This window comes from Pediculus humanus, genomic scaffold (assembly GCF_000006295.1).
Source record: "Pediculus humanus corporis 1103172108288 genomic scaffold, whole genome shotgun sequence".
NCBI classification, from domain to species: Eukaryota; Metazoa; Arthropoda; class Insecta; order Psocodea; family Pediculidae; genus Pediculus; species Pediculus humanus.
The window spans coordinates 118,219-139,323 of record NW_002987857.1 but is presented as its reverse complement, the minus strand read 5'-3'; the positions used below and the strand labels follow the sequence as shown (position 1 = coordinate 139,323).

The 21,105-nt window shown below is 30.5% G+C and overlaps 5 protein-coding genes across 5 annotated transcripts; 1 reads left to right on the top strand and 4 right to left on the bottom strand.

The window, feature by feature from the left end:
- Positions 1–715: 715 nt before the first annotated feature.
- Phum_PHUM532010 (uncharacterized protein) lies at positions 716–1,481 on the bottom strand (the record flags this gene model as incomplete). The annotated part of the gene is made up of 2 exons (XM_002431460.1): positions 716–766; positions 1,068–1,481. The coding sequence occupies 2 exons, from the start codon at positions 1,479–1,481 to the stop codon at positions 716–718; spliced, it is 465 nt and encodes a 154-aa protein (XP_002431505.1).
- Positions 1,482–5,748: 4,267 nt separating this feature from the next.
- Phum_PHUM532000 (uncharacterized protein) lies at positions 5,749–6,503 on the bottom strand (the record flags this gene model as incomplete). Its single annotated transcript, XM_002431459.1, has 2 exons — positions 5,749–5,803; positions 6,322–6,503. 2 exons carry the CDS (start codon positions 6,501–6,503, stop codon positions 5,749–5,751), a joined length of 237 nt encoding a protein of 78 aa, XP_002431504.1.
- A 628-nt stretch (positions 6,504–7,131) lies between these two features.
- On the top strand, positions 7,132–9,549 carry Phum_PHUM531990 (enzymatic polyprotein; Endonuclease; Reverse transcriptase, putative; the record flags this gene model as incomplete). Its single annotated transcript, XM_002431458.1, has 1 exon — positions 7,132–9,549. The coding sequence occupies one exon, from the start codon at positions 7,132–7,134 to the stop codon at positions 9,547–9,549; it is 2,418 nt and encodes an 805-aa protein (XP_002431503.1).
- Positions 9,550–11,550: 2,001 nt separating this feature from the next.
- Positions 11,551–13,147, bottom strand: Phum_PHUM531980 (leucine-rich repeat-containing protein 24 precursor, putative; the record flags this gene model as incomplete). Its single annotated transcript, XM_002431457.1, has 2 exons — positions 11,551–11,567; positions 11,794–13,147. The coding sequence occupies 2 exons, from the start codon at positions 13,145–13,147 to the stop codon at positions 11,551–11,553; spliced, it is 1,371 nt and encodes a 456-aa protein (XP_002431502.1).
- A 2,288-nt stretch (positions 13,148–15,435) lies between these two features.
- Phum_PHUM531970 (enzymatic polyprotein, putative) lies at positions 15,436–18,165 on the bottom strand (the record flags this gene model as incomplete). The annotated part of the gene is made up of 1 exon (XM_002431456.1): positions 15,436–18,165. One exon carries the CDS (start codon positions 18,163–18,165, stop codon positions 15,436–15,438), a length of 2,730 nt encoding a protein of 909 aa, XP_002431501.1.
- Positions 18,166–21,105: the final 2,940 nt, after the last annotated feature.

The following is a 21,105-nucleotide window of genomic DNA, read 5'->3' as shown; positions in this document are numbered from 1 at the left end:
GAAAAGTAAACAATTCAAATAATAGAAAACAGAAGTAATAGAAAGCAAAAAAAAAAAAAGAAAGAAAGAAAGAAAGAATGAAATAAAGAATAAAAAAAAAAAAAGCCGAAGAAAAAAGAAAGCAGAAGAAGAGAATGATAATGATGATGATGATAATAATAATAAAAAGTTGATTAAAAAAAAAAAAAAAAGAAGTTAATTTGAAACTACTTAAAGTTTTTTTTTTTTAATTTAACTTAATGTAATTCTTGTCTTAATGATTTAGTAGTATACATATAAAAATAAATAATGTTATGTTATTTAATAAACAATAATAATAATAAATAAAAATCGACTCGTTAATAATTATTAATACATAAATAAATAAAAATAATTTAAAGTAAAAAAATTTTTTTAAAATATATTTTTATTTTTTTTTTTGTTATTTTTTAAAAAATTTTTTTTATTAAATATTATTAACTCATAGTTGTTTATTTAAACAAATAAATTAATAAAATAACACTTAATAATAATAATGATAATGATAATAATAGGATTTCATTAACTTTTTACGCCTAAAAATGTTTTTTTTTTTTCCCCTTCTTGAGAGGACTTTAATGAAAAACTTGATTTTTTTTTTGTTAAATAGGAGGACTTGTAAAAATCGATTATGAAATTATTATTATTATATTTATTTTTCAGCTTTGATAATATGAATTCCCTGAATTCGGTCCTGTTACCGTATCGAGGAATTTATTATTTCTCGGATGAGGCCAATAAGAAGATTCTGTGAAAAGAGAATTTGGTTGTTTATCAAAATTTTGTTTGTTTCTTAATATCGATTTGGGATTGTTATTGTCTTCTTGTTCGGTTGTTGTGTTGTTGTCACCGAATCCATCGGAATCGTTTATATATTTTTTATTATTAGAATTATAAAATGTTTCTTCCGTCGTCAGGGACGGTGTCATCATCGTCATCGTCATCGTCGTCATCGCCGTCGTAGTCGTCGTCGCAGACGGCGGCGGATTCGTTTTTTCCAAATAATTCGAATCGATAAATTTTTTTATTGTATTTTTTTCTTTTATTACCCGTTCGTCTCCATCTTTATAATTTATTATGTTGTCTTCGTTTAATATTTCGCATGATTCTTTCATTTTATACAATTGATCCTGTAGAGATCTGTATTCTTTTAAAAATTTTTCAAGTTCCCACGACTTGCATTTAATATTTTTATGAGATTTATTACCGCGATCTGTCAAACAACCGTCCGCGTCGATACCAATGTTATCACCGTCGTGATTTTCCGGGGATATGGGTACGCTCACGTTAACAAATAAACCACCATCGCCACCACCGGATTCTGCAGAGGGTCTTCTGCTACCATTTGAAAAATTACTTTCCCAACTGTCGCCACTACTTCCGGGTAGTAGAGGTGATTGACTTTCCGAACCCGTGCTACCGTGTCTCGTTTTTTTCATTTTGTAACTTCTTTTTCTAGGCATTGTGCAAAATGAATTATTATTATTATTATTATTTATTAAATTATCCGGGTTGTTGTTAGACAGTTCCAATAAATCTGGATATTTTCCACGTATTTGTGCTCTTTGTTTTAATTGAGTTGTTGCAGACGACGACGACGATGACGTTGATATCGTTTGATTATTATTACGTCTTTTATCAACGTTTATAAAATTTGGCGAAACGGTATTGAACGCGAGAAAACTTGTGGAAGACGCAATTTTATTATAATTTCCATGCGTGTCCTCTTGTAAATCATTTTCTTTAAACAAACAGGAAGTATTTCTCCCATTTTCTTCGTTTCTGAAACAAACAAAAAAAAAAGAAAGAAAAAAAAGAAAATCAACCGTGTGGTTAGTTCGTTCGACGAATAAAAAAAAAAAAAAAAAGAAAATTTTCTTTTTTTTTAATCGACCGTCGTCGTCGTTGTTGTTGTTGTTGTTGACAAAACATAATATACATGTAATTAAAATTTATTCTTCTGCTGAAAGACGACTTTTGTGTTTTCCGGCATTGTTTTAAATTTCTAACAAAAACTAATCAAACGGGGAAGGAAATAAAGTTAAAAAAAAAAAAAATGAAGGCGATTTATGTGACGGGTTAAAAATATAAGAAACCCAACGAATTCGTAGCCCACAATAAAGTTCCTATTATTATTATTATTATTATTATTCTCATTTTCGAAACGTTTTTGGGTTTTTACAAAATTGAAAATTTTCTTGTTTTTCCAGAAATTTAATTTTTCAACATTTTGTTTTTACGTCTTTTAAAAAATTATACACCATTTTATTCCTTTCAATTTATTCGTTTTAATTTTTTTTAAAAAAATTTCTTTCTTACTTTTTGTCCCCTTACCCCTTTTTCTCTCTCTCACACTCCCTTCCCATTTATAAATCGTTAGCATCATCATCATTATTATCTATGTATAATAAAAAAAAAAAATTGTGCGTAAAACGTATTAAACTTTTTTTTTTCTTTTTTCCCTCCGATGATTTATTAAATTAATGACGGTGTTAATTAAAAATAATTTTATTATTTTTTCTTATAAAAAAAAATGTCTTTCATTATTATTATTATTATTATTATTATTTTCAATTAATAATAAATTACGTGGAATGTAAAGTAAAAATTAACAAAATGGCGGCGTGACAGACGTTGGAAACGTTCGTTTTTTGCGTTATTCGGGTCAAGTTAAGAAAATTTTTTTTTTTTTTTTTTAAATTATTAAATCGCATGTTCGTATGCAAAATAAGAAAAAAAAAAACTTTCGCCTTCCCACCACCACCGCCACCCCTCACCCCCCGTTAAAAGTCACACGAATTTTTTTTCTTCTGCTTTTTTTTTATTTATTTTTTTATCACGACAACAAAATCGAACACAATTTTTTGTATCGGAAAAAAATAAGAAAAAAAAAAAAATATATATAATTAATCGATACGATGAAAGGAAAAAAAGGAAAAATGAAAGAAAATAATATAAGTGACGTCACAAACTGGAGAAAAAAAAAAAAGGGGTCGAGGGATTTAAATGGGAGTTTATATACGAGGTCTAAAACGTGCCTGGGGTCAGGCAAATTCTTAAGAATCACTTTACATTCAAAACTGTTTAACATTCAGTTCTCGCATTAGGTTTAAAAAAAAAAAAAAAAAAAAAGACATATCTAGTAAACCAATCTCCTGGATACGGTTCTTTTTTTTTCTCTGGAAAACACGATTCTGGAAAAAAAAAATCACTTTATTTATGAAATTTTTTTTTTTTTTCGAAAGAAAAAGAAAAGCAAAAGCAAAACATTAATATTTGTTTTTTTTTTTTATATTTATATATACCAAAATAAATTATTTAAATTTATATATAAAAAAAAACAAAACAAAATTTTATTATTATTATTTGGGAGGGAGGGAGAAAGGGGCGTGTCCTTCGAAAGAGAGAAGGAGAGGGGGGAGGAACTGCTAAAATAAAAACGAAATAAAATAATAATTTTTTTTTTCTTTCCATTTTTTCTTTATCGACCGTCCATTTTTTTTTTTACTAAAAACAACCCTTAAAAATTTCATCCTATCATCCCTTTGTCATCCTCCTCTATCCCCCCTCCCTTCCCGCACTCATTCCTCTCCAATTATTTCCCATCATTCATAAAAAAAAAAAAACTCAACTTCCGTCATTTAAAATTTTTTTTTTTTTTCTTAACTGGAAAAGTCTTTTATTATTAAAAAAAAAAAAAAAACTTTTGGAAAAATTTACCGTCAAATTATTATTATTATTATTATTATTATTATTATTATTATTATTATTATTATTATTATTATTATTATTATTATTATTATTATTATTATTATTATTATTATTATTATTATTATTATTATTATTATTATTATTATTATTATTATTATTATTATTACTTTTTCCCCCCTCATTCCCTTTTTTCCGACATTTTTTTTTTTTTACACGTCGAAACCTTTTATTTAAATTTGATTAAAAAAAAAAAAAACAAAATGGTGGAAAAGTTTCGTTTACTATTACGGAAACGTTTTTTTGTCCAAACAAAATAAAAATCCCGTTTCTGGAAATAATAATAATATTGATGATGATAATAATAATAATGATAATAATAATAGATGAAGTTTTAAAAAGGAAAAAAAAAAATAAAATAAACGCGTTTGTATCCGGTGACGTAAATTTTACGTAACATTTAACATTTTGGATTTTGGAATGATAAAGAAGAAGAAAAAAAAGAAAAACAGGAAACAAAGGATGTGACCGGAAATCAAAGTAAGAAACTAGAAGAAGAAGAAGAAAGGAAAAATTTATTTATATGTATAAAAAAATAAAATGTTTGGATATTGACAAGACAAAAAAAAGAAAAAAAAAAGATACAATCATTTTCACCCATAAATGCCCCAGTTGGGCCATTTTTCTCCATCAAATGTCACTTAATCCTGGTTCTCGTTCCTGTTGTAAAAAACAGGAATCGAAAATTCCAGATAAATATAAATTTAACATTAAAAAAAAGAAAAAGAAAATTTATCTTTTCTTTGTTTTTTTTTTTTTTTTTTTTTTTTTACGTCTTCCCATTTAAATTACTTTTTAATAATAATAATAATAATAATAATAATAATAATTGATTGAAATGATTATGTTGTTAGGGGAGGTAAAAATAATAAAAATGATTGTTGCGTTTGTTTGTTTGTTTGTTGTTGTTGTTGATAAATGAATGAAGTTTGTTTAAACGTTGAAAATTTTTTTAATTTTACGCTTATTTATTATTAAAAAATGACAAAAAAAAAAAAATTTTCTCTTTTATTTTTTTTGTTTTTTTTTTTTTTGGGGAGTCGAAATTTCGAATTTTTTTGTTTGTTGTTGTTGTTGTTATTGTTGCATTGTCGATGATGTATGTATAGTTTTTTTTTTTTTTTTGTAAAATTTGTTTTCATTAGATCGGATTCCGGTTTGTTTTTTCTCATTCGCACGCATTTCCGCTTTTTATTTGAATTTTTTTTGTTTTGTTTTTTTTTTTTGTTGTTTCATTGATTGCTTCCCGGTTTAAAAAACTAAAACAAACCATTCATTTCTCTGTCATTTAATCTCGTTTGATTTTGTTGCTTCATCAATTTTTTTTTTTGGGGAGACTACCATTTTTTTTTTGTTTTTTCGGGAAAACAAAAAAAAATACACAAAACAAAAACCACTCATTCGTTTCTTTTACTTGTTTCTTTATCCTTTCGAAGCCGCTTATTTTCATTTTTTTTATTTTTTTCCATCTCCCTCTCTCTTTCTCTCTCTTTGTTTTATGTCTCCCTTTTTATCCCTCCCTAACGTTTCCCAACCTAACAAAACCATCCCCGACCATTTTACTCTTCCATCGAACAATAATTTTATAAATATTTATTCATCGAATCGAATCGAATTTTACAAAAAAAAAAAAAAAAAAAAAAGTAAACAATCGTGTAAATAGAATAAAATTTTTGGCGCCAAAATTTAAAAAATTTATGTATTACTTTTGTAAAAGACTGACAAATAATAATAATTTAAAACGTACGAACGAATGGGGGTAAAGAGAAAAATAAATAAATAAATAAATAAAAAAGTTAATTTTCAAGGCGGACGGCCCCCCACCTTCCCCGACTCATGAAATATTCTAGAAAATAAAGGAAAGGTTTAATTTTTTGACAGTAAATAGTATGATTTTCCTAGTTAAATTATAAATTGCAAGGGTCGGAATGAGATTTACACAAGTGGTGCCGCCACTTTTCCCTAAGATTCAAGGTAAATCCTTCTTAACCCAGATTCAAATCTCAAATCCCTCCCTCTGGATTTTTTTTTTTTTTTTATATTTAAATTACATTCAAATTTAGTATATATATTTTTTTATTACGTTTTTTTCCACTTTTTCCTTTTCTTTGTCTTTTTCATCTTATCCTAAAGATAAAGAGAGAGAGAGAAAGAAAGAAAAAATTGGAATATTATTTGATTTAAAAAAAAAAAAAAAAAAGTCTGAGCCGGTTTTAAATTTCAAAAAATCTCATTATTAAATTTCAAATGGTGGCTGACTTTTTTTTTTTTTTTAAACTAAATTGGTAGCCATTTTTTTTTGCTTATAAAAATGATTTTGAATAAAAAAAAAAATCCTCCTCCTCCTTTCCCCCCCTCGTTTTTTCATTTACTCTCAAACAACAAGACTTTTTTTTCTTTCCAAAAATTCCAGTTTAAAAAAAATTTCAAAAGATTTTACCTTTTCCCACCTTCAAAATAATTTAATTTATTTTTAAACGAAATGTTAGGAGGAGGGAAGAGGAGGGAAAAATCGTTACAAAAAAAAAAACTTACTCGTTTAATCTTGGAATGTGTAAATCTGGAGACGGCCTGGAGTCACTGGATTCGCTTAATCTATCTTCGACGTTTGACGTTTTCAATGCATCCCAATTTTCAACATCGTCACGATATTCCATACCTGAATTATGTGTTAAAGTATAATCTCCTCCTCCACCACCACCTCCACTTCTTTGCATTTTTCCATCGTATGTATTATCGCTAACATTTTCACCTTTTGACGAATCTTTACCTTGAAAAACAAAGAGAACGTATTAAAATCGTACCGAACGAGCGAACGGAATCAAATATTAATATTTTAATAATAATAATACTGAATAAGCATTGAAAGTTTTAAAAGATCGAAGAACCTTCTTATTATTATTATTATTATTCTTAATATTGCCAAAAGGGGAAATTATATATATTGTTATGATCCCGTACTCAATATTCACATTTTCAACTTTTTATAAACAAAAGACTGGCGACGAACTCAAATTGTTCTTCTTTAGAAGCGAAGCTTCTAAAGACTCCTTCTTTTATTTTATTTGCAAGTGTTTGCTCGAACATTCGAAACAGTTGACTGACGAAAGACCAAAGTAATATAGGCAAGCTACACAGCTTGGCGTCGGTTCATTTGATTTTTAGTCTAGCTGTAATAAGTTCTTGTTTATTAATATTAGTTTTGTTAGTGATAGTTTTAAGTGCTTGTTCATTACTTACAAAAATAAAGAACGAACCGAATATAACATATTAAAATTTTGGCGCAGTCGACGAAGGATCATTCTGAACGACAAGAAACCGGAGAATTCTTAAGTAATTCGTTTCATGTTGGTGGGTTTTAACTCTTTATCAGAATTTCTTTATACTAAAACTTACAGATATCCAGAAATACACAAAAGAGAGGTTAACAAACAGGTGACCGATATGCTGAAACAAAACATTATAAGACCTTCCAATTCTCCTTGGTCGTCTCCATTATGGGTTGTTCCAAAAAAATCTGATGCTTCTGGAGAGAAGAAATGGAGAGTAGTAATTGATTATCGAAAATTGAATGAAGTTACAGTAGATGACAAATATCCTATTCCTAATATTGAAGAAATTTTAGACCAGTTAGGGCGTTCAAAATATTTTACTACTCTAGACTTGGCTTCCGGTTTTCACCAAATTCCATTGAATGACGATGACAGTAAAAAGACAGCTTTTACAACTCCTTTTGGACACTACGAGTACACGCGTATGCCTTTTGGACTGAAAAATGCCCCAGCTACTTTTCAAAGACTAATGAATACCGTTTTATCCGGTTTACAGGGACTACAATGTTTTGTTTACCTTGACGACATCGTGATCCATGCTGCTAGTATTCAGGAACACGAAATTAAGTTAAGGAAAATATTCGACAGACTCCGACTAAATAATCTCAAATTACAGCCGGACAAATGTGAGTTCCTAAGAAGAGAAGTCGTTTACTTGGGACATACTATCAGTGACGTAGGTGTCAGACCAAACCCAGACAAAGTACAGGGAATTAACTCATTCCCTATCCCGAAAAGTACTAAGGACATAAAGTCTTTCTTAGGTCTGGTAGGTTATTATCGTAGGTTTATAAAAGGATTTGCCAAAATTGCAAAGCCCTTGACAATTCTTCTTAAGAAAAACCAGGACTTCAAATGGACAAACAAAGAGCAAGAAGCATTTGAAAAATTCAAGGAAATCCTTTCCACACAACCCATATTACAGTACCCCGATTTTAATAGCGAGTTTGTCTTGACAACGGATGCATCGAATTTCGCAATAGGAGCCGTCCTCAGTCAGGGGGAAATAGGAAAAGACTTACCAATTGCCTATGCATCTAGAACTCTGAATGAGTCCGAATTAAACTATAGTGTAATTGAAAAAGAACTCCTAGCTATCGTATGGAGCGTCAAACATTTTCGACCCTACCTCTTCGGAAGGAAATTCACTATTGTCACAGATCATAGACCTCTAACCTGGTTGTTTAATTGCAGGGAGCCCAATAGTAGGTTGGTACGGTGGAGAATTAAATTAGAAGAATATAATTATAAGATTATTTATAAGAAGGGAAGCCTAAATGCAAATGCCGATGCACTCTCCAGAAATGTCTATATAAACGTACCATCGTCCGACAAATCCGAAAAAATCCATCCCAAAAGTAAGGAAGAGATTAAGAAAATTTTGGTAGAAAACCATGATTCTAAACTGGCTGGACATTGTGGATTTTGTAAAACCTATCAAAGAATCAAACAACGTTATTACTGGAAAACAATGAAGAATGATATAAAAAACTATATAAGAAGTTGCAAGTCCTGCCAAGTTAACAAAATTAATTTTAAACCTATTAAGGTGCCCATGGAAATAACAACTACCTCTAAGCAAGCTTTTGAAAAATTGGCCATAGATGTCATGGGACCATTGCCAACCACTAGTGAGGGAAATAAGTTCATTCTGACCATGCAAGATGACTTAACCAAGTATTCATACGCGGAGCCCATACCGAACCATGAGGCGAGAACAATAGCTTCGAAGATCTCCAAATTCGTGACGTTATTCGGAATCCCTAAATTTATTCTGACAGATCAAGGCACTGATTTTACATCGAACATAATTAAAAACTTAATGAAATTATTTAAAACAAATCACATAAAATCTACTCCATATCATCCGCAAACTAATGGAGCATTGGAGAGATCTCATCTGACCCTGAAGGAATATTTAAAACATTATATAAACGAGAGACAAGACGATTGGGACGAATTTATTCCTTTTGCCATGTATTCCTTCAATTCGCACACGCATACTTCCACAGGTTACACTCCATATGAGCTTTTATTTGGCAAGAAACCGTTCATACCGAATTCATTGATAAGAAAATCTACACTCAGAAAATTCATTGATAAACCATTTAATAAAAATTACGATGATTATATTAGTGATTTAAAGGAGAAGATTCAAATCAGTCAAAAATTAGCCAGAGAGAATCTAATAAAACATAAGGTGAAGTCAAAACAATATTACGACAATAAGATCAATATTCACGATTATAAGATTGGAGATTTGGTTTATATAAAAAACAATTTAACTAAAATAGGAATCAATAAAAAACTTAGTCCAAAATTTAAAGGCCCATACGAGATCAAGAAAATATCTGGGAATAACGTTTATTTAAAAATCCGTAACAAATTAGTTACTTATCATGTTAACAACACAAAACCGTGTTCTGGGTAGTTGATCTAAAGAGAGAAATCCAAAATAATAATAATTTAATCCTTTTATTTTCCCATATAGCTAATCATCATTTATTTTATTATTAATCCATTTATTCTTTTTCTAATCATTATTTATGTTTCCTATATACAATTCTTGTATTTTTCAGAACTTATGTCAATTTTGTTTCGAATTTCATGTCTTTTGATTTTATTCTTTTATCTTTACTCTTTATGTACATTGTTCACTAACGAGTATTGCCTAGGAAAGTTCTGCTACTTGCAGCTATAAAGCTTAAAATTATGTTCCTGATAAGAAGCCAATGTGAAGAGATACAACAGTCTACCCTACAGAAGACATAGCACCTACTACTACTCAAGGAGTCTCAACCTGGACGGAACCATCCAGAAACCGACATAGGAAGCTGTCAAATCCGAACAAGAGGAGAAAACAAATTCTTTTTCAAATAATTGTTTTCCGTCTTAAGGGGGGAGGTGTTATGATCCCGTACTCAATATTCACATTTTCAACTTTTTATAAACAAAAGACTGGCGACGAACTCAAATTGTTCTTCTTTAGAAGCGAAGCTTCTAAAGACTCCTTCTTTTATTTTATTTGCAAGTGTTTGCTCGAACATTCGAAACAGTTGACTGACGAAAGACCAAAGTAATATAGGCAAGCTACACAGCTTGGCGTCGGTTCATTTGATTTTTAGTCTAGCTGTAATAAGTTCTTGTTTATTAATATTAGTTTTGTTAGTGATAGTTTTAAGTGCTTGTTCATTACTTACAAAAATAAAGAACGAACCGAATATAACAATATATATATATATATATATATATATATATATATATATATATATATATTAGTTCTTGTTCATATTTTATCTCCTTAATGTTCATTAATTACTAAAATTCTAATTCTAGTGACACGTCACGATTTAGTATTCTTAATTGAATTCGCATTAATCCTTTTGGCAAACACATAATAAAAACGTTATTAAGGTCTCGATATGAAAAATAAAAAAAAAAGTTTCGTTTAATTTTTTTTTTTTTTTTTTTTTTTGATTACGTAAAAATAAAATAAAAAAAATTTTATTTTTTAAAACAAAATGGCGGACTGAGAGAAAGAGAGAGAGAGAGAAATGGAAAAAAAGAAAAACAAATTATTTTATTTGATATCGTTTAAATCTTTTATTCGTCGTGAAAATTACGAGAAAATAAAAAAAAATAAAATAAATAAGAATTTAAGCCCTCATCTCTTAGTATTTTCTATCTCTCTCTCTTTCTTACTCTCTTTTTCTTTTTCCAGGATTTCCAAAAGAAAAAAAGAAAAAAATTTCTCGACAGGATTTTTATATTTTTATGCGTAAAAAAAAATTTAACAAATTGAATTTAAAAAAAAAAAAAAAAAAGAAAGCAGGCGATCACGAGTAAAATTTTAAGTGGCAATTCTGTTCTCTTTAACTTTTTACCTTTTTTATTATATATGAATGAATGAATGAATGACAAGTGAAAAAAAAAAATAAAGAAAATCACATTACGTCAAAAATCTTTTCATTGACGCAAAAAAAAAACTCAAAAAGCAGAAGAAAATCTTTAAAAAAAAAAAAAAAACGGTCGACTTATGAAATGTTGTTTGTTGTTGTTATTATGTTTTCAAGAACGCATAATTTCATAATTTTTTTCTTTTTTTTTTTTTTTTTTCCTAATATACGATCCGGCACGTTTTTTGTACTTTTTTATATTAAAAAAATTTAATGTAGCCGTCGCATGATGAAGATTGACGGTTCTATTGGTGCGTGTGCATGTGCGTGTACGCATTATTTTTTTCCACTCGAAACGATTTGTTGAAATCCGACACGCACACACACACGCAAAATAAAAAATAATAATGTTAACGTTAAAAAGCTCGATAGTAACGTGAATGATTTACATAAAAAGTTTTTTTTCTTTCCGATCGATCGATCCATCGATCGATAAATCGAAAATTTTTTTTTCTGTTGTTTTTATTAAAATAAATTCAGGGATTATTAAAAACTTTTAAGAAAGAAAAAAAAAACGATTATAATTTATTCTTTTCATATCGATTTTTTTTTTCGACCTTTTTATGTTTTACGTGCATAAAATTATCGATTTTTTTTTTTGAAAATTTAAATTTTACTTTGATTTATTGTTGTAAAAGGCGATGGCGTCGACGATGACGTCATCGACGACAAAAAACACGATTATAATAATAATAAAAGAAAATGTAAATTATACGAACCTGTGATTTTATAAGTTTTTGACGTGGAATTAGATCTACAGTGATTTCCGTAATCCACGATTTTATTATAATTTATTGGCTTTTTATGATTCATTTCGTAGCCGTCCGAATCGTATTCTCTTCCGCCGACCGTGTGACGAAAATCAAATTTTCTTTTTCTCGAACTCCAGGCACAAAATGTGAGCAAACCTACGACAATAATAAATAATAGGGATACTACTCCCACGGCGGCAATCATTCTAGAAGACCATATTCTCACTATGGGTTTTATAACGACCGTAAGAGTTATGTTTGCTTCCGATTTTCCTGCTTTGTTTTCCGCTCTGCAAACGTACACCCCATTATCTTGACTATCTGCCGAGTGGATGGTTAGATTGCTCGTCTCTCTCCCAATTTCGACGGAATATAATTTCGGTTTACCATCTATTCCGCCGGAAGTGGATAAATTGGCTATGGGATGATTTTTTCTCAACCATCGAACTTTCGGCTCTGGAATACCGTGAACAATGCAACTTAATGTCACATTTGTTCCTTCTTCTCCATTTTTCTCATATGATTCCGCTTCTATTCTCGGAACGCATGCGAATTCATCCAAATCCAATTTATCCCAATTTTTTTCCGATAGTCTCGACGGATGTTTGCAAACCGGCGGTATGCTGTAGGGTACGTTTTGTCTCAACATCCATTCCCGTAATGTTCTCAAACCGCAAGAACAATTCCACGGATTTCCCGACAATTCTAAACCGTGTAAATTTCCAAGGGTTACGAGTGCATAAGGTTTTATATTCATAATTTTATTCTTATCTAATTTTAACCATTCTAAAGAAGTTTCTAGTCCTTGGAAAGCTTTTATTTCGACGTAACCAATTCGACATTCGGACAAATCTAATTTCGTCAAACGAGGCACCATTTTAAACGCGTTATTCAACACTCTTATGATTGGATTCCCGTTCAATCTGAGTTCCCTTAATTCGGTTATGAATTCGAACGTGTGACTCGGAACGGAATGTAATTCGTTATAACTTAAATCCAACTCGACCAAATTGATTATTTTACGAAAAGAAGATTTTTCAAGAAACCGAAGTCTGCATTTTGATAAAAAAATTTTTTGTAAATTTAATAAACTCGCGTTGAAAAATTCATCGGAACCGATTGTTAAAAGTGCGTTTCCGGTTAAATCCAATAATTGAGTACCGGAATCAAGTTGTTTTGGTATTTCCGTCATGTTTGCATTTGTGCACAAAACGGATTCTTTACCACTTTTCCACTTGCATTCGCAGTATCTCGGACAATCACCGGTTGTTTTGATCACGTTTAATAAAAACATCATCGTAAACGTCATTAAAGCATTCATTGTACTTTTTACTCGAATCATGACCCGTAATCGTCCATTTTAAACATAAACAAGTTTTTCATACTTTCTTACACAACGTAAATTTTTTCCAATTCATTCGACGTTATCGATCATTTTCTTCTTTTCCTCTTCGCCACCTATAAATAAATAAATAAAAATTGAACTTTTAATAAGATTATAAAAAAAAAAAAAAATTAAATATAATTTAATTTCAAAAGTTTTCTTTTTTATTTCACAAAGAAAAGAAAAATAGTAAAAGTCAACGACAGTAAAAAAAAAATACATTAACCCGGTGAAAATGAATTCCCAAAAGAAACTTTTCGGTAGGGAAAAAAAAAAAAAAATTTATGTGCCAAAATGAAAAATTTTATTTTATAACTTTTAGAGAAATCTAGTTTTGTGTGTGTGTGTGTTCAATACAAAAATAAGAAAACGAATTTCAAAGAGTTTTCCTTCAAAAAAAGAAAAATAAGGTTTGATTTCTTTAAAGTGAGAGAGAGAGAGAGAAAAAGAGTGAAAGAAAGTAAAAAAAAAAAAAAAAAAAAGTAGAAGTAAAAGTTTCTTTTGTATAAAATCCGGATAATAATAAATTCGACGATATATATATCTTCTCCCTCTTTCTCTCTCACTACCTCTCTGTCCTTCTCTTTTTCTCTTATCTACCTACCTCGCGATAGAAATGTAAAAAAAAAAATAAATAAATAAATTTTTTTGTTAAACACGTAAGCTTATGCAATAATCTTTCAATTTATTTTGTGCATTTCCGGTTTAGGTATTGATACGTCAAATAAACGATATTATTCATGTTTTTTTTTGTCGTCTCCGTCGTCGTCATTCCTTTGACGCATAATAAAAAAAAAGAAGAATAAATTTATTGGTGTAAACCTAAATAAGATCTTCGAACTTTGAGTTATAAAACTCGACCAACCGACGAAGGAACGAATGAACCCTTTTCATTAAACTCAAACGTGAATAACATTAATAAAATTATTAGTTGGCCGTTGAAATTCAGAAGAGGGTTGAAAATAAAGAAGATTGTTTGAGAGTAAAACTTATTTCGACCTTTTTCTTAGAAAGGGAGTGAGAGAGAAAGAGAGAGAAAGAGCAAACAGTAAAAGGAAAAGAAATTCTGACGATTTGAACCTTTTTTGACAACCTGAGGTTTGACGGTCGTTTACCAGTTTAAGTAAATCTTGGTCCCTTTAAAAAAGAAAATTGTACAAAGAAAGAAACCCCCTCAAGTAATGAATGAGTGAGAACCTTCCATCTCTCTCTCTCTCTTTCTCTCTCGCAAAAAATTGCATGCTCTTGAGATAAAAAGGTTCGATAAGATTCGAGTCTATTTAAAAATATTTTTTTCCTTTTTCCTTCTGACCTTACTCTTTTCCCCCCTCCCCGCTCCCCCGCCTCCTTTAGGCTTTGTCAAAATGTATAAAGTTCAAATTTTGATTTTTCCACGTCCTTTTTATATATATTGTTATATTCAGGTTCGTTCTTTATTTGTAAGTAATGAACAAGCACTTAAAACTATCACTAACAAAACTAATATTAATAAACAAGAACTTATTACAGCTAGACTAAAAATCAAATGAACCGACGCCAAGCTGTGTAGCTTGCCTATATTACTTTGGTCTTTCGTCAGTCAACTGTTTCGAACGAGCAACAATGGGAACTAGCAAACACTTGCAAATAAAATAAAAGAAGGAGTCTTTAGAAGCTTCGCTTCTAAAGAAGAATAATTCGAGTTCGTCGCCAGTCTTTTGTTTATAAAAATTTGAAAATGTGAATATTGAGTACGGGATCATAACACCTCCCCCCTTAAGACGGAAAACAATTATTTTGAAAAAAAGAATTTGTTTTCTCCTCTTGTTTGGATTTGACAGCTTCCTATGTCGGGTTCTGAATGGTTCCGTCCAGGTTGAAACTCCTTGAGTAGTAGTAGGTGCTATGTCTTCTGTATGGTAGACTGTTGTATCTCTTCACATTGGCTTCTTATCAGGAACATAATTTTAAGCTTTATAGCTGCAAGTAGCAGAACCTTTCCTAGGCAATACTCGTTAGTGAACAATGTTACATAAAGAGTAAAGATAAAAGAATAAAATCAAAAGACATGAAATTCGAAACAAAATTGACATAAGTTCTGAAAAATACAAGAATTGTATATAGGAAACATAAATAATGATTAGAAAAAGAATAAATGGATTAATAATAAAATAAATGATGATTAGCTATATGGGAAAATAAAAGGATTAAATTATTATTATTTTGGATTTCTCTCTTTAGATCAACTACCCAGAACACGGTTTTGTGTTGTTAACATGATAAGTAACTAATTTGTTACGGATTTTTAAATAAACGTTATTCCCAGATATTTTCTTGATCTCGTATGGGCCTTTAAATTTTGGACTAAGTTTTTTATTGATTCCTATTTTAGTTAAATTGTTTTTTATATAAACCAAATCTCCAATCTTATAATCGTGAATATTGATCTTATTGTCGTAATATTGTTTTGACTTCACCTTATGTTTTATTAGATTCTCTCTGGCTAATTTTTGACTGATTTGAATCTTCTCCTTTAAATCACTAATATAATCATCGTAATTTTTATTAAATGGTTTATCAATGAATTTTCTGAGTGTAGATTTTCTTATCAATGAATTCGGTATGAACGGTTTCTTGCCAAATAAAAGCTCATATGGAGTGTAACCTGTGGAAGTATGCGTGTGCGAATTGAAGGAATACATGGCAAAAGGAATAAATTCGTCCCAATCGTCTTGTCTCTCGTTTATATAATGTTTTAAATATTCCTTCAGGGTCAGATGAGATCTCTCCAATGCTCCATTAGTTTGCGGATGATATGGAGTAGATTTTATGTGATTTGTTTTAAATAATTTCATTAAGTTTTTAATTATGTTCGATGTAAAATCAGTGCCTTGATCTGTCAGAATAAATTTAGGGATTCCGAATAACGTCACGAATTTGGAGATCTTCGAAGCTATTGTTCTCGCCTCATGGTTCGGTATGGGCTCCGCGTATGAATACTTGGTTAAGTCATCTTGCATGGTCAGAATGAACTTATTTCCCTCACTAGTGGTTGGCAATGGTCCCATGACATCTATGGCCAATTTTTCAAAAGCTTGCTTAGAGGTAGTTGTTATTTCCATGGGCACCTTAATAGGTTTAAAATTAATTTTGTTAACTTGGCAGGACTTGCAACTTCTTATATAGTTTTTTATATCATTCTTCATTGTTTTCCAATAATAACGTTGTTTGATTCTTTGATAGGTTTTACAAAATCCACAATGTCCAGCCAGTTTAGAATCATGGTTTTCTACCAAAATTTTCTTAATCTCTTCCTTACTTTTGGGATGGATTCTTTCGGATTTGTCGGACGATGGTACGTTTATATAGACATTTCTGGAGAGTGCATCGGCATTTGCATTTAGGCTTCCCTTCTTATAAATAATCTTATATTCATATTCTTCTAATTTAATTCTCCACCGTACCAACCTACTATTGGGCTCCCTGCAATTAAACAACCAGGTTAGAGGTCTATGATCTGTGACAATAGTGAATTTCCTTCCGAAGAGGTAGGGTCGAAAATGTTTGACGCTCCATACGATGGCTAGGAGTTCCTTCTCTATTACACTATAGTTTAATTCGGACTCATTCAGAGTTCTAGATGCATAGGCAATTGGCAAGTCTTTTCCTATTTCCCCTTGACTGAGGACGGCTCCTATTGCGAAATTCGATGCATCCGTTGTCAAGACAAACTCGCTATTAAAATCGGGGTACTGTAGTATGGGTTGTGTGGAAAGGATTTCCTTGAATTTTTCAAATGCTTCTTGCTCTTTGTTTGTCCATTTGAAGTCCTGGTTTTTCTTAAGAAGAATTGTCAAGGGCTTTGCAATTTTGGCAAATCCTTTTATAAACCTACGATAATAACCTACCAGACCTAAGAAAGACCTTATGTCCTTAGTACTTTTCGGGATAGGGAATGAGTTAATTCCTTGTACTTTGTCTGGGTTTGGTCTGACGCCTACGTCACTGATAGTATGTCCCAAGTAAACGACTTCTCTTCTTAGGAACTCACACTTGTCCGGCTGTAATTTGAGATTATTTAGTCGGAGTCTGTCGAATATTTTCCTTAACTTAACTTCGTGTTCCTGAATACTAGCAGCATGGATCACGATGTCGTCAAGGTAAACAAAACATTGTAGTCCCTGTAAACCGGATAAAACGGTATTCATTAGTCTTTGAAAAGTAGCTGGGGCATTTTTCAGTCCAAAAGGCATACGCGTGTACTCGTAGTGTCCAAAAGGAGTTGTAAAAGCTGTCTTTTTACTGTCATCGTCATTCAATGGAATTTGGTGAAAACCGGAAGCCAAGTCTAGAGTAGTAAAATATTTTGAACGCCCTAACTGGTCTAAAATTTCTTCAATATTAGGAATAGGATATTTGTCATCTACTGTAACTTCATTCAATTTTCGATAATCAATTACTACTCTCCATTTCTTCTCTCCAGAAGCATCAGATTTTTTTGGAACAACCCATAATGGAGACGACCAAGGAGAATTGGAAGGTCTTATAATGTTTTGTTTCAGCATATCGGTCACCTGTTTGTTAACCTCTCTTTTGTGTATTTCTGGATATCTGTAAGTTTTAGTATAAATAGGATTTTCATTAATAGTATTGATTTTATGCTCAATTGCCTCTGTCGAACTTAAATAATCTCCGGGTAAGTGGAAAATATCGGAATAAGATTCACAAATTTTAACTATTGATGTTTTTTCTTCTTCATTAAGATGCTCTAACCTCAAATGGTTACTTATTATTGATTTCCTTTTATGTCGTGGTTCTAGACTTTTTATTTGGAAACACTGTTTTGAAGCTTTCTCAAGGCGAACCGTGATTGGTTCAATTGTTTCATCAGTCGTTCTTGTATTCAAAATGGTGGCGTAAGCCTCGTTGTTATTGTTTACTTTAACGATGGCACGCGACAAATAGACGCCTTCCATAATTTTTGTGTTTGGCACTATTCCTTCCTTTATTTCGGGGTTGAGGATGTTTATTTTAACTATGGTTTCTGTTCTAGCCTTAAGGTGAAGGTTGTTTGAAGATGAAGTCTCCTCGGAATACACAACTAGTGGTTTAGAAATTTCTTTCAATTTTACGGTGTTGGTTTCATATTCGATGCATGCTGAATTTTTTACAAAAAATTCTTTTCCTAGCAGACCATCATATGGGATATTAGTTGTTTGATTTAGAATGTGAAATTTTGTAGGTATAATATTGTCCTCGATTCTTAGTGGTATTACGCAAGAACCGACTGTTTCCAAGGCTTGCTGACTATGACTGATTCCCTGAAGTTTGATTTTTTCCTTGGAGTTAAATTTAGTTTCAGGAGTTAACTTACACGCTTTTATGATGTTTACACTGGAACCGGTATCTAAGATGAATTTCAGTGACTTACCCGGATTTTTGGAGTTATTAGACGATACTTTAATGAAATTTAGATTATCATTAACAACGAAGAATTTTATATTTCTGACACCTTCAGTTGACCTATTGACTCCTCCAGTGCGGTGTCTACCACTGGGGACTGATGTAAGTTTAAATTAACACTTGCTTTACTTTGTTTTTTTCGGAGCTCATTAATTTTCTTTCTTCGGAAACATTCATCTAAAAGATGTCCTGACTTTTTACAGTACTTGCAGAATTTTGGAATTTGAGCTGGAGACAATAGTTTTGAAGCATTAGAATTTCTAGAATCACAATTACAGCACCTATCACGCCTTCTCATTTCTAGAAATTTTTCTTCAGCAATGGCTGCTGAATATGCTGAGTTGATACTGTCGAAATTCCTCCATCTCAGCGCTTGGGAAATTCCGGAATTTGAATGGTAAATAAAACGACCCAAAGCAATCTCGTTAATGTAATCTATTTTTATTGAGTGAGCTCTTTTATCCTTGACATCCACCTTTAAGTTGGATACAATTTCACGGGACAAATTCTCCAATCTTTCATAAAATTCCGTTACCGATTCATTTGATTTTTGCCTGCAACTAGTCAACTCCTCCATTAGTTGACTATGGGGTTTCTTGTCTTTATATAATTCTATGAGTTTCGTTTTTACGTCATCCCAATTATCAAAATGGTATAAAGAAATTCGAATCTTGGCATTACCAGTGATTCTGGAATAAATGAATCTAAAGAGTGGATACTTATTTTCTTCAGAGGACATTTCGATAACACTATCACAATCATCAATAAATGCGTTAAGTTGGTTCCTTTCTCCGGAAAAGGAATTAGGAACTAGACTACACAAGAAACTAAGGGACATTTGGGATGGGTTGAAAACAGGTTGATCAAGTTTAGGCATTGTTCACTAAATGAGTTACCTATTAACTACTACTTACAGTATAAAGAAATTCTGATAAAGAGTTAAAACCCACCAACATGAAACGAATTACTTAAGAATTCTCCGGTTTCTTGTCGTTCAGAATGATCCTTCGTCGACTGCGCCAAAATTTTTAATATGTTATATTCGGTTCGTTCTTTATTTTTGTAAGTAATGAACAAGCACTTAAAACTATCACTAACAAAACTAATATTAATAAACAAGAACTTATTACAGCTAGACTAAAAATCAAATGAACCGACGCCAAGCTGTGTAGCTTGCCTATATTACTTTGGTCTTTCGTCAGTCAACTGTTTCGAACGAGCAACAATGGGAACTAGCAAACACTTGCAAATAAAATAAAAGAAGGAGTCTTTAGAAGCTTCGCTTCTAAAGAAGAATAATTCGAGTTCGTCGCCAGTCTTTTGTTTATAAAAATTTGAAAATGTGAATATTGAGTACGGGATCATAACAATATATATATTTCCCCCCCCCGCTTCTGTTAAATATTATTCAAAATTTTACAAAAAAAAAAAAAAAATTTTTTTTTTAACTGCCAAAAATTGTATCAGATTTATTACAATTTCTCTTTCCCACGTACGATAAACATAAATTTTCCGGGGAAACCCCATTTACCTTTTTTTTTTTTTTTTGACTTTCATCGGAAAATTTTGTAGGAAAATCTATGAAACATCGTCTTCCAATTGTAAGTTGAAAATAAAAAAAAAAAAAAATTTGGCATCAAGCATTTTTTTTTTTTTTTTTGTATAAAATTTTCTTCGTCTTTTCCTTCTTTTTTACCTTTTTTTCCCATCTCCTCCTCTTCCTCCACCTTCTCCCCTTAAAAAAAAAAATCATTCTAAAAACATTTTCTTTTTTTTTAATGAAACCGTCATTCAATCAGTCAGTCATTCACCTTTTTTTTTATGTAACAGAATAATTTTTTTATTTCATAACCTCGTACAAAAAAAAAGAAAATTTATCTTGATTTTCCGCTTGCCCAAAAAACTAAAAAGAAAAAAATGCCAGGAAAAATATTTTTAAAAAAAGCGCAAAATTCTCTCAAGAGTGAAAAATTAAAGAGAGAGAGAGAGGGAGAGGAAGCGTGGGTTGAAAGAAAATAGAAAAAAATTGAGGTTTTATATTGAATAAAAATTTTATATAAAAGAGAGGGAGAGAGAAACCGAGAAACGATTAAAAGAGATTAGTTAATGAAAATTACCATCGGTTTGTTTTTCGGTTAAAACCACGTCTTTCAAAAATTGATAATAAAATTATTATTATTATTATTATATTATTATTATTATTATTATTATTATTGATAAAAATTTTCTTCTTTTTTTCCTTATGTCAAACCTTTATTAAATAATAATAATTTAATCATAATAAAAACCAATAATGATTCCATTATTATTATTATTATCATTACTATTTTTTGTTTTTCCATCGTATCAAATAACTCGCGTTCATTTTCCATTTTTTTCATTTTTCCTTTTTTTCAAAAGAACGTCAAAGGTTTAAAACATTTTTTAAAAAAAAATTCAGTTTGTCGTTACAA